We start from the raw sequence: 14,806 nt of genomic DNA, 5'->3' as shown, positions 1-14,806 counted from the left end.
GAAGATGGATAAAGAATATGTGCAAATAAAAACATAAACATACTTATCAACATAGTTTTATAATTATTACTTTATGCAGTTGTCTTAAATCAGATGGAAGAAAAGTTACAAAAATATGTTTACACTGTCTTTTATATTTACCTATTTTGCTTTTACCAGTATTTTGTATATCATATATTTGCTTTTTATTTGAAGCTATTATTAAAAGTTAAGTTAAAATTTATAAGAAACATAAACATGTTACAAATCAGCTGGTTACAGGTGCTTTAAGGAGAAAAAGCAGGTAAAAATGGATAGTGAAAGGAGGTTGTGATTTTTCACTCATTTTTCAAGAAATTCCCATATATAATATGAAAGTTGAAGAGAGACCTCAAAGAAGAGAATGCAGTAGTAATGAGGATATAAGAAGTAGTTTGTGCCCAATCAAGAGAACATCCAGCACAAAGACCCTATAAAGTGACTTGTTTCAGATGTTCAAGTTGTACATGAAAGCTACTGTGGCAGGGAATGAGTAAGAGGGATATTGAATAAAAAATGGTTTCAGAGAAGGTTTGAGAATGAAGTGGCTACATTGCTGCTGAAACTTCAAAACCCAGGCAGTCCTTTATCCATCTGTTGTATCTCTTATGCTCCATTAATTTGTTTGCCAAGCTATCACACTAAATGAAATGGGACTAGTCGTATTGTCATTTGTAGGTCAGCATCAAACTCTGTTATAGGATACACCCTTTGGAATATATGTGCTCAGATATGGCTGCTCTTTGGACTGCTTTCACCTCACGAAACACACAGGTTTATACACACACACACACACACACACACACACACAAATGCACTTTTTGGCATCACAGGGCAGAGTTCATACCATGCTCTTTTCACACTCAGCCACACCAGTCAGGTCAGGAGTTAATAAATTTCAAACTGACATCAATTTTTCTATTCCCCAATTATTTAGAAACAATACTCTGAAATTTCAGCTGGCAAGCCTCCCTTGGGCATTTAAACATGGTGCTCCACTTTGATATGTCCAATTTCTTCCCTGTGTTTAAAGAAACATAAAATCTGCTCAAAAATAAGAGAGTAAAGAATTAAAAGGACTTTAGCAAAAATGAAAAATATTAACTCAAGTATTCCCTGAGAGAATATGATGAAGAAAACATTTCTTGGGTGTTCCAGTTTGCTAATGCTACTGTTACGCAAAATACCAGAAATGGATTGGCTTTTATTAGGTTACAAATTTCTAAGGCCATGAAAGTTTCCAAACAAAATCTTCAGCAAGAAGATACCTTCAGTAAAGAATAGCCAATGGTGTCTGGAAAACCACTGTTAGCTGGGAGGGCACATGGCAGGTGTCTACTTTGGGGTTCTGGTTTTGAAATGGCTTCCTCCAAAATGTCTCTGTGCTTGGCTCCCATGGGGCACAATCTGGGCTAACATCTCCAAAGTGTCAGCAGCATCTAACCACAATAGGCACCATTAGGAAAACAGAGATTTGAAAAAAGGTGGCAATAAATATACAAAATGATCTACTATCTCAAAGGAAACATAACTTTCAAAGTGAAAATTAGTGGGAGCAACATCATATGTAGAACTGATAGATTTTTCACACATTCCTACAAATACATCTATATAGGTGTAGGAAAACCAAATGCCAAAGAGCAAAGTTGGGGAAATTCCTGAAGTTCTCTTTTTGAAGAATAATTTTAAAAAAATAATAAAAGGAAGAAGAAGAACAGACTCCAGTATACAAAAGCAGACTAGAACAATTTCCAGTGGGGAAAACAAACGGCTAAAAAACAGTATATTCAATTTCACTATGAAAGAATAATTTCCAGGGAAAAGTTGTAGTATATCCTGTTCCACCCATTAAATAAAATTTACCTTTTCCATGTGAATATTAAATGTGAGGGTATATGTCTCATTAAATTCTGTTACAAGGAAATATCTCCCTCCATTCAATTGGGCATTTCCCATTTCTTTGGGTAGGGAAAGCTGAAGAAATGCAATATACAAAAAATTGCTTGGTTTTTACAATGGGAATTGTACCAGTTTGGATATACTCTGTCCTCCAAAAAGCCGTATTCTTTAATGCAATCTTGTGGAGTCAGACTGATTAGTCTGTTAATTAAGGTGCTACCTCTTGATTGAATGTTTCCATGAATATTTGACCACACGCATTCAACGTAGGTTCTGATTTGTCCACTGGACTACTTAAGAGAGTTCCAGGCCCAGACACTGCTGATGCTGATGCTTAGAGATGCTTGCTGACACCTTGAGATCCCAGCCCACAGTTTGCTCCAAAGATGCTAAGAGAGGAAATATTGCCCAAGAGCAGCTGAAAGGGACATTTTGGAGAGAAGCTAAGAGCTGACACTGATGCTGACACTTGGAGATGCTCAGAGATGTTTGGAGATGCTAGCCCAGAGATTGCACCAGAGAAGACAAGAGAGACAAACCAGAGACATTTTGGAAAAAGCCATTTTGAGACCAGAACCCAGGGTAAAGTTCAGCAGACCAGCCGCAAATATTCCCAGCTAACAGACATTTTCTGGGTGCCATCAGCCATTCTTCAGTGAATGTATCATCTTGTTGGTGCCTTAGTTTGAACAACTGTATGGCCTCAGGACAGTAAATTTGTCACCAAATAAACCCCCTTTATAAAAGCCAATCCATTTCTGTTATTTTGCTTAATGGCAGCATTAACAAACCAGAACAGGGATGTATTAACTTACAAGCTTACATTCTTAGGCTGTTAAAAATGTCCAGATTAAGTCATCAACTGAAAGATACCTTCTTCCTCAAGAAAGGCTGCTGACAGTCCAGACTCCTCTCTGACATGGACAGGCACATGGTGACATCTGCTGTTCTTTCTCTCCTGGGTTTCATTCCTCTCAGCTCTGGCTTCTCTGTGTTCCTCTCTGAGTTTTCATCTCTTAGCTTCTCTGGAGCTTTTATTCTCTTATAAAACTCTCTTGTGAGAGGATGAAAACACACACTGGGACACTCCACAATGAAAATAACCTAATCTAAAATCCCCACCCCCAATAGGTCTAACCTATGTGAGTGGATTAAAAGAATATTATCTTTTCTGGGGTGCATAACTCCTTCAAACCACCATCAACAGAGACACAAGCTAAAATAGATCTCATTTACCTATTCCCATTTAGCTACAAATCTCCTTATACAGATATTCTGCTCTTCCTTGAGCTACTATATCCCTGCCATTACCTCCAAAACATGGGCATCCATTCCCCTCTCTTAATTATTCAAATGAGCTCAGCACTGCTGATTCACATCGGCCATTCATTTTTTTAAAGTTTTCTTTGTGAAACTTAATAACTTTAAAAGTACGATTTAGCAAATAGCTAGAGAGCAAATTTCAAAGAATATTATGGGTTTCAGCTCCAAAATTTCAGTAATTTCCTTATTGTGAAATGTAACTTATATACAGAAAGATGATAACTCAAAGTACAATTTATAGAGTAATTAAAGAGCAAATCTCAAAAAATGATATAGGTTACAATTCAACCCTTTCAGTTATTTCCTTCTAGCTATTCTAATAACCTAGAATCTAAAAAAATTGAATAAAGATTCAGTATTTGTCATCTTGTCTGTTTCAACCCCTTCTTTAATTTTATCACTTTCTTGATCTTCAGGGGTGTCTAGGCAGTGATCATCCTAACTTGCTCATATTGAAAAAGGGTGTTTGCATTACAGGTAAGGGGGCTGCATCTACTTGTTGCTCTTAAGGAGGCCGCTGCCTCTGGGTTCTAGGACCCAACAAACACAGGAAAACTCTGGTGGATTCAAGTTTCTGATAAATGAAATTATTGACTGAAAACTTTATAGAATCTCAGATAGGGACCTAGGTATTTCTGGAATAAAAATTTTTCCTACTGATTCTCTGTTCCCCAGACATAAGCTGAAAAGACTTGGGAATGCACACTTTTTAATCCATTTCCATGAACTCTCCTGTCTTTCATACTTCTAACTCTTAGCAATATACCCCATTCATTGAATTACAATTTACTCCAAAATTTATCACTGAAGGATCAGTCTTGATTAGATCTCTTGGCTTTCCAAAGCACTAACATGAGCTGATGATACAGTCATATTAATGTGCATCAGAACAGTGCTATTCTCCTTTCAAAAAAGTGAAGAACTGTGTTACTTTGACATATAACCATGGGTGATACACACTTGTAGATGATAATGCTATCACAAACAATTAGGGATATTATACTAGCATCACAAATTAACACCTGTAAATTATTCCCTCATTTATAAAATGATTACTGATTATAAGAAATATATTCAGTGATTTTTATGTACCATATGGCTTATAGTGAATGTTCTCTTTTAATTTCCCCACCCTTTAATGATGCTCATTTTAATTAGTTAATATTCTATTATAATATATATTTGTAAGGACAAAAACAATCCTACTATTTATATATTTCAAATGTTTTATTGTAGAAACATAAAAACAGCTCAAAATTTTACATGCTAATTACCTCCAAGTGTAAAATTTCCTGGTAAGAAACACATTCACATTACTGTGCTCTAATCAGCATGTATCACCTAAATTTTTCATCATCTCAAACAGAAAATCTGTAATCTTTAAGCATTAAGTTTCCATTCCCCTTGCACAATTTCCATGGTGAACTGTAATCTACTATCTTTCTCTATGGATTTGCATCTTCTAGGTATTTCACTTGAGCATGATCATACACCATTTCTCTTTTTTGCCTGTATTATTTCTCTCAGCTTGATGTCTTCAAGTTTTATCCACATACAAGCATGTATCATTAGGTGTTAATAAAAAGAACATCATCATTTTTTACCAAGAAATTCTATGGAGATAAAATTCACATAACATAAAAGTAACCATTTAAAAGTGAACAATTCAGTGGAATTTAGTATATTCACAAACTGGTGCAACCATCACCTCTATCTATTTTCTAAACATTTTCATCATCATAAAAGGAAATCCTAAACACATTAACCAGTCACTCTCCTTTCTCCCTTCACCCAAGAACCTGTCAAATAATAATCTGTGTCATGTCCATATGGCTTTATCTATTCTGGATAATTCATATAAATGAAATCAAACAATATTTAACATTTTGGGTCTGGCTTCTTTCACTGAGCCTAATGTATACAAGGTTCATCAGCATTGTCAAATGTATCAGTACTTCATTCCTAATGACTAATGATATTGAGAATCTTTTCATGTGCTTATTGACAATTTGTGTGTCTTCTATGGGGAAATGTCTATTCAAGTCCTTTGTCCACTTTTTTTCTTTCTAGTATTGTATTTTGTTGTTGAGTTGCTAATGTTCTTGGTGTATTCTGGATATTAAGCCCTTATCAGTTATATCATTTCCAACTAATTTCTTACATTATTAAGGTTGTCTGTTCACTCTTTTGGAAGTGGAGAAGTTGTAGGTTTACAGAAAAATCATGCAGAAAATAAAAGTTCCCATAAGCCTTTCTTATTATTAACAACTGGATTTGGCAAATTACAATAGCATTTTGAATCCCTGCTTGTGTTTTACCGTTCTATGCATTTTATAACAAATTTTATTCTTGTAACATGGATACAATCTAAACTTTCCCCTTTTAAAAACATTCAAATATATGAAAATTAATTTTCAAGTATGTGTTTTATGTTTATCCTCTGAATTGTTGGGATATATGCCAATTTTGGAAATGAAGCCCTAGGAACTCATTTATAAAGATGCATTCTGATATTATGAGAATGAAATCAACTCAAAGATTTCCCCACTCTTCATCTGGGTCACTTTTCTTGCAGCCACATCTACTTTATTCAATTTTCCTACTCATTCTCACATATAGTTTTGTATTTCAAGACTGTCTGCATATCATCTGTCTTTATAACTGAAACATCTATTACAGAACTTGTATGGAATTAACTCTCAGAAAATGTTTGTTGAATGGAGTGACAAATAGATGGGGTGAATGGTTAAATATACAGTGGATTCTGAAATAGAAAAATACAAATATACTGAATTAAAGAAAGCCTTTCCCCTGGAAAAGAACTTGAAACTAATTGAATAAAAATGACAACACTACCTATTGTTAACTTTATGTAAGCTTTTTATACATAGTGTCTTGTTTAATTTTTTGTAATTCTTTGATGTGATTAATATGTTTTCTTTGTTACAGATGAAGAAGTAATAACTTAAATTAGGTAAAGAGCTCAAAGTTCCAGAGGTAGTGAAAAGGCAGGGTCAGGGTTCTAACAGAGGTTACTTAAAGTGAGGTTACTCCCTTAGGCATCACATCATAACAATAATAGTTATATACCTTAAAAATATATCTTCAAAATACCATTATATTTGGGAGATCTAAAGAAAGCAAAGGGCTTCTTTTTTGCCTTAAATCTCTATATTTAAAAAATGATTTATACCATAAATGTTGTTTTGTTCTAGTTCAGCTTGGATGTTATTCAAGTATCATCACAACCCCTGTATCCACCCCCATGGTTCGATCTAGATGTGTTATTATCAAAATTTGTCAAGACTTTGTAAAATGGCTTGTTAAATTTTTTTTTAAAATACATCCACCACATCACCATATCTCAATACTTTTAATTCTTTTCATTGAAAATTCTAAGTACAAAATCTCACAAAGTCAATCATTGGTGTAGTCCATGCTGAGGGAAAATTTCTCTCCATCTGTGGACCTGTGGAACCCAGGAAACATAATCTTTGCTTACAAAATTAGTGATGGTAGAGGGATAAGATAGACATTGTGAGTCCAGAAGAGATAGATTGGAAGGAAAACAGGGCAACATATCCGACACGTCAGAAATTCACCAAGGTAGTCTTCATTGGATTTCAAGACCTGTCACCTGTGGATTGATGCTTAATTCTTTGGGACAACTGGAGCAAAAATCTTTTAGGGTGCTCCAAATATGACACCATGTTCTTTCTGTTTCCCTTGAGAACCTTGAGTAATAGGAGTTCCCTTTCTCATCAACTAGGACCTCCAGTTACAGCAGTATCTATCTTTATTTTGCCATTTAGAGCCAGCATCCCCACTCTCTCCTGTCATATACAAGCATTCCAAGAAGACATAAAGCATCATGTTGAAAGGAACATTATTGGTATTAGCCCACGAAGGGAAACTAACCAAATTCTCATCAACAATAAACTGGGATATAAACTTAAACATCAACACAAAGAATGAGATACCAGTCACCATGGTTGGTCTAAAACAATATCCAAAAATATGGGTAAAGTCAGAAAATTAGCCTTTGTAATATGATATATAATATATAATTTATTTTAATTTATACAAAATCAAAAAAATTAAGCTACAAGTTAGCATCAGGAGAGTAGCTTTCTGAAAATGGAGTAGGTGTGTTAAAAAGAGCAGACATGGAAGTTTATAGGGTTCTGATATTACAGAGGTATTTGTTTTGAACAAATTCAGCAAGCTGAATATAATATACTTTTCTGTGTGAGTAGCATGCTTTTAAAGTTATTTTAATGTAACTATGGGTAATGAGATTACACTATGAATGATATAGTAAATACATAGATATTTTTCACTCACATAACCTTTATTGTTTAGAAAAAATGTATAGAAATCACAGATAATTTTATTTAAAAAATGGAACCTGTCACAAATATCATCAAATAAAAGAGTGCAAAACATGCAACTGAGTCTTGCGCCTTAATATATATGTCCCATTGCATAGGGACAGCAAGATTTCTTACTTCAATGAGTAGATGTTAATCATCAAACACAATTATTTTCTTTCAATGTATGATTTAAGGTTCGTTTCATCAGATTTAATGCCATATCTGAATCCAGGTCAGGTTCTTATTCCATGAACAGATCAGAGAATCACAATTTCTGGCTCTGAAATTTGAGGCTTCCAATCACAAACACATCCTCTTCCCCAGAAAAAAAATACACTTTTATGACTTCCCTACTGAAGTATCTTTCAGAACTCCCTTTACTTCTTTATTCTATAGACTCTAGCATGGGTGTGTCATTGGTGTATATAAAGGAAGCTGTTGCACTGGAATATGCATTCAGTGGTGTAGTACTGCTGATAGGTGGTGCTTCTACATAAACCTGTACTTTAATAATTAAAAAAAGAAAATCTCATTATAAAATGTTGCTCAAAAGCAGCCAGGCACAAAAGAATATACATTATTTGGTTACATTTATACAAAGTCAAATTGTGAATATAATTAGTAATGCTGAACTCTATGCATTAAAATGATTAAATTGTGGATTTTTGTGGAAGATAGATAGCTTATAGATAGACATAACCAAATAAAAGACAAAATGGGTTCTATTCTGTTAGAAATGTGGATTGAAGTGCCTCTGGGGAAGGGACTGGTGATTAGATTTGAGCAAACATGGAGCTTCTGGGACTGTTCATGCTCTATTTCACAGACTGGATTCCAGGTACATAGAGCTGTTAACTTTTGAAAATTCACTGAGCATATAATTTGTCAAAAGATATATGTTATACTTCAATCTTTCAAAAAGATCCATCTGGCATTCCATTTGTACTATATCCTTTATTTTTATCTCAGTCTTCCTGGATGATATATTGATTCCATCTGTGGAGTTAAAACTGACATTCTATAACCATGAGAATGAAAACCAAGCAATGAGGAAAGTTCATGAATTCCTAGTCCTCAGTGATATAACTGAGCTTTTGCACTAGTCATAGACAGCCTAATCTAAATCTGAAATGTGTGGAAAAATAAAGCCTTAATTCTGTAAGATAATGCTTTTCTTTGGGCTGCTTTTACTTAAACTGTCTTCCCTAACTAAATTCACTATTATTGATATACTTTATCAGTTTTTCAATTGTATTTCTTCAAAAAGTCTTGCTTGGGGTGCTAAAAATGATAATAGCCAATTCTACTTTATGATAATGGACAAATGTTTCACAATGTCATCCTTTGGTGATTGCTACACTGGAAGAAAATCCTTTAAAATTATAAGACTTCAGAGGAGAGTTAGCAGTATAGGGAAAATATCAAGAACATTACATAGGGGACCTGTGAAGAGTAAGAAATATATTTCCTGCATAACTTCAGAAAGAGTAACCATGAAAGCTTTGCTATAATGCTGGCTGAGATAATACATCACACCATGTATGTGTACTGAGGTGCCCACTTCCGCTTAATCCTCACATTTTTGGTTCAGGCAAGTCCTGATCCAATGGACCTAACAACTCAAAACTGCCATCCTTTCCAATTATTAATTTTCTATTGTCTGCTTTTTGAATATCTCATCTCCCAGTGGGATCCAACAACCCCAGCTACCAGCAATAGAGACTTTTATGTATATGTTAGATTGCAATTTGATCAAACAAAAGGCAATATAGATGTGTGGACATTAAGAGGTCAGCAGTGAAGGAGGAATTCTTTAGCTTTGGTAATCAATAAGCCATACATGAGAACACTGGACTCTGTGTGCTATCTGGGAAAAAAATAATATTTCTTCTTAGTATAGAATGGGGAGCTGTAGGTGAGAAGCAGTTTGAGAATCTTTATACCTAGGAGAGCCATGATGCTCTTGAATAGAATTTCCATAGGCTCTCATTAAACACATACTTTAACTCTCATTTTCTTCAAAAAGAAATTCATTCAACTAGTGATGGAAGTATTGGGAAATATCATGCTTTAAGTCTCAGTACTTGAAATATCAAAATAAACTTAATGATGTTGAAATGTATAACCTGTAAAAGAATGATTGATAAGATTGTACACGTCTTCCAACTTTTTCTATATCCAAATATTTTGCAGTAAGATTATGCAGCTCCCCTCATGAAGATGTGGAGTCTCTGTATCCACCTTGAGTCAAGGTGGCAATCAGAATTTTCTATTTTCTTTGTGCAATACAGTATGGCAAAATTGACAGTTTACCTCAGGAAGTATTGGTGTGTTTGTGATGCTCACTCATGGAATCCTGCCTCATCCAAGTGTACAAGTCCCACTAGACTGCTGGACGGCAAGAAGCCAGTTTACCTAGTTAAAGCCACCATAGCCCCACCTAGAACATATTGTTACACCAAGAGGTTGAGAGTTTAACCAAGAAGACTTAAGGAGTCCCAACCAATACAAAACTGACTAGAGACTCATTAGAAGGCAGAAGAGCTCCAGAGAATGGGAAACAAACCATAGACTTAAGCCATTTACTTTTGGGATGTCTTTTTATGGAGAAATAATTAATGGATAGAGCAGTCAACATTAACAGATATGAAAATACTTTGATAAGTCTGTTGCTTCCCCTTGTTTGCATTCCTGCTGATATTTCAAGATATAATTGATGATCACCACTTTTTAAAGGTTACTTCAGACACTGTACTTAAAAGTGACCACAAATAATATACCACCCCCAGCTAATTAGAAGAGTTTGGAGGGACCTACATGGTTTTGCAGATATAACTTGTGGCACTGAATCAAATATCTTCATTCCCAGATGTATTTTGTGGGCAGGAACACAAATCATTTTATCAATCATCATTTGATGTGAGGATTAAGGAAAATTTTGACAATAAGTGAGATAAAAGGATGATAGAGTACACAGATAATCTGTTCACTCACCTCTTTCCTGGTATTTATGATATCTGGAAAACAGACAGAAATTTTGTTTAGAGGAATAGAAACAATCATGTTTGTAGGCATTGATGGAAGTTGTCAAGCAGAAGCCAAAATGTGAGTCAATAAAATAGCATAGAACAGAAAACACTGTCCTGCACACCAATGAACATAATGCCTATATGTGTGCACAAAGATTCCATACTTCAATGAGGACACCCATAAAATGAAAAATAAATCTTTCTTTAGTAAAGCAATGCATAATTGAAAATTTGTCTTCACCATATTTAGGACCTTTTGGGATGGTGTGGTTGTATCATGTCATGTACTTGTACAAATTTGATTTCTTGAATACCATTGAAAGACATATATTTGAGAATTTTTTGTCAAATGCCAGAGACCATCCATGATAAGTTCAGAGAATAATAAATTCAAGAATAGAACATGATCTGAATAAAGAGGATAAACCAGATGAACCTGCTATAAGAAGCATCAGTATATAAAAGTCAACATTACTAGAAAGATTTCAAGGTATAAATATAAAATTGGATGACAAACACAAAAGTGAAAAGCTGGAGTGTCCTTTATATTAAAATTTTACAAGAGAATCAGATGGCATGGGTACTTTTTACCATTCTAGTAGGGCAACCCACCAGGACTTTTTCCATTAAAAAAAAAAAGAAGAAAAGGAAAGAAAATTTTTCTTATGATTGTAATGTCAATTGAGAAAAAGCTATTCTCCAATAAATCCATTATTCTCATGATTTGTTGGAATTTCCAGACTCATTCTCATCCATGATTGAGAAAAATTCCAGAAAAATGGAAAAGTGGAAATATGGAAATTTTTTACTGTTGTAAGAGACAGAGAAAGCTTACTAAAAGAATGTTCTAATATGAAACACATTGAAACTCTTTGAAATAAGTAGAAAGACACATTTCCTACTCACATGTTTTGATCAAAAAATCACAATTTCTGGATCTGTCTATAAGTCCTGAAATAAAAGCAATTCTGTATCCCTATAAGGAAGCATGTTTTTAAGAATTCCTTCCAAACAATTTTCTTAGAGCCCTTTTTATGTCTTTATTCCTCAGACTGTAGATAAATGGATTCAGCATGGGTGTGACCACAGTGTACATGAATGAGGCTGGTGCACTTGAGTGTGTGTTGTGTGCATCAATGGAACTAAAGTACACCCCTAGGCTTGTACAATAAAATAAGGAGACCACTGAGAGATGAGAAACACAAGTGGAAAACGCTTTATACTTTCCCTGAGCTGATGAAATTGCATGTATTGAGGACACAATCTTATAGTAAGAGAAGAGGACCCCAACAAGAGGACCTATACCCAGCAGCCCAGCTGAAAAGTACATCACTATGTGATTGATGAAGGTATCTGAACAGGCAAGTTGGACCATCTGATTAAGTTCACAGAAAAAGTGGGGGATTTCCAAAGGTGTACAGAAGGAGAGTTGCCATATCATTGAGTTTTGTACCAAGGAATTCAAGGTAGTCATGAACCAGGACACCAGAACCAGCAGTACACAGACCCGGGGGTTCATGGTGACTGTGTAGTGCAGGGGGTGACAAATGGCCATGTAGCGGTCATAGGCCATTACAGCCAAGAGGAAGTCCTCCAAACCAGCAAAGAGTACAAATAAGGATATCTGGGTGAGGCAGCTTCCATAGGAAATGGCTTTGCTCTGTGTCTGAATATTCACCAGCATCTTTGGGACAGTGGTGGAGATAAAACAGATGTCAGAAAAGGACAGATTGGAGAGGAAGAAGTACATGGGTGTGTGGAGGTGGGAGTCATAGACACTGGCCAGGATGATGAGCAGGTTACCAATGAAGGTGACCATATACATGGACAGGAACAGAACAAAGAGGAAGGGCTGCAATTCAGGTTCCTCTGAAAATCCCAGAAGGAAAAATTCTGAAGTTGGAGTATTATTTCCAGATTCCATGTGGCTGATAAATTAGGAGGGAAAAGAAAAAGAATATGATTAATTTTATCCCACACTGGCATTGCAATTATATTTATGAAAATTTTTATAAATTTTTTCTTGCATCTGATCAATTAGGTGATTTCTGGTGTCATCTCTTCTGGTGCAGGAAAGAAGCCATAGTCTTCCTTGGGTCTGTGAAAACAAATGGTTCATAAAGTGATTATACCAAGCATACCGGAATGTATAGGTGGAATTTTCCAGGATTTCCTTTCTCATTTGCAGTCTCTTCTTGATTTCAGAGAATTAGAAAGAGAGTCAAATATATGCCTGACACTGTCAACACAATGGGAAAACAGTGTTGAGACACAAAGGATGCAACAATCTGATGATGGAGAAGACAGTTAATAAATAATAACCCTATAACATGTAACTCATTGAAAAATTAAAGTAGGAGCTGGTAAAAATGAGACAGTGAAATATGGGTGCCATTTTTTCTAGTATTCAAGCATGATCATTTTCAAGCTGACATTTTAACAGAGGCTTCTCTGATGAGATGTCAGGTTTTATGTGGAAACCTGAAGTATTGTGTAACAAGATCAGAAAATATCCAGGGCAAAGGCCCATTGAGAGGGCTTCTTTCTGATGTCGAGTTCAACAAGGAGCCATTGTGGTCAGGAATGAGCTAGAGAGAGACTGAGACATGGTCAGGAAAGAGGAAGATGGAGGCTTGAGGACAAGGTAGCTCCGCTGCTGCTGGAACTTCAGGGCAGAGTCCCTTGGCCACATGTTGAAGTGCTGAACCTCTTCTCTTTTATTAAATTTGTCTCTAGGATAACCAAAACATAGAAATGAATATGCTCCTTATTTCCAGTTGAGGATTTCATTGTAAAGTTGTATTATAGAGAATACTTTTTGAAATGTGAGCCAAGCTAACCCTGTTCTGAGCAAGCCAAACACATGCAAACACACACAGAGACATGTGCACATGTATACACAGTATACACAGAGAGATAGACACATACAGAGCACACCATGGCTCCCTTGACCTTGAATATGGCCTTCATGACCTTGAACATCACTGGTACCTTCACCAGCATGCCATACACTCAAGCACAGCAACTTCACACACCTGCTTCCCTCTGTCAGGTTTTCTCCCACTGTTACAATTGGAATTTGCCACTCCTTCCCATCAAGAACACTCCATCTCCTTATTAAGATGTCTGGTGTAATTGTTTGATGAAACTTCTTTTTTCACATCCACATGGGAAGACCACAGCTTCTTTCCTGTATTTAATTTGGGTGTAAAGGTCTATGACAGATTTTGTTTTACTAACCTCCATATCTTTTTACCTAGCTTCACTGCAAAAGCTTTGGAGTATAGAAATATTGTACATATTTAGTTCACTTTGTGCCTGAGTTAAAAATACATGAATAAAAATATATTTTGTGAATGAACAAAAGTATATAGATTCACTGAAAACTTTAATGGTAAGTGAAAGAGAAGCGGCAGTAAGATGTTAAAATGGTGTGGAGAACATGCTAGAAGAAAAAATTCCATAGTCTGAGTAGGCTTCTCATTAATGATATTTTTTCCTAATTAAGATAGAATGAGATTCATAGAATATTTCAGATGGGAACACACATAGTATGGGTACACACAAAATTATTTCTTGAAATTCTATTTTTGACAGTGTGTGTGTTTTGTGCATGTGTGGTGTGCATCTCTGTGTGTGCACAAAAATGCATTGCAGAACTCAATGAATAAAAATATTTCTTACTCAAATATTAGCCAGCCTGCCAAGGTGCCAGTGGGGCAGAATATTAGGAAAATGTAAACCAATACCACAATGATTTACCCCCTTTAGGACAGCTAAACTTTTTTTTAATGTACAATAACAAGTGTTGGTGAGGATGTGAAGAAATTGGAACCCTCATACACTGTTGCTGGGAATGTAATATGGTGCAGCCTCTGGAAAAGTTTGGCAATTCCTCAGAAAGTTAAACATAGAATTAGCATATGACCCAGCAATTCTACTCCTGGGTTTATGCCCCAGAGAAATGAAAAAATGTCAACAAAACCTGTACACTAATATTCATAGCAGCATTATTCATAATAGCCAAAAAGTGGAAACAACCCAAATGTCCTTCAACTGACAAATCGATAAACTAAATGTGATATATCCATATAATGAAATATTATTCGGCCATAAAAAGGAATGAAGTACTGATAAATGCTACAACATGAGTGAACCTTGGAA

At 35.4% G+C, this 14,806-nt stretch overlaps 1 protein-coding gene across 1 annotated transcript; it reads right to left on the bottom strand.

The window, feature by feature from the left end:
* Positions 1-11,636: 11,636 nt before the first annotated feature.
* Positions 11,637-12,566, bottom strand: LOC119525594 (olfactory receptor 7A17-like). Its single transcript, XM_037824375.1, has one exon. It carries the CDS (start codon positions 12,564-12,566, stop codon positions 11,637-11,639), a length of 930 nt encoding a protein of 309 aa, XP_037680303.1.
* Between the last annotated feature and the right edge of the window lie 2,240 nt (positions 12,567-14,806).

The sequence above is a fragment of the Choloepus didactylus genome (assembly GCF_015220235.1).
Source record: "Choloepus didactylus isolate mChoDid1 chromosome 25 unlocalized genomic scaffold, mChoDid1.pri SUPER_25_unloc2, whole genome shotgun sequence".
NCBI lineage: Eukaryota > Metazoa > Chordata > Mammalia > Pilosa > Megalonychidae > Choloepus > Choloepus didactylus.
The sequence above is the reverse complement of the archived record's forward strand: the minus strand, read 5'-3'. Positions and strand labels throughout refer to the sequence as shown.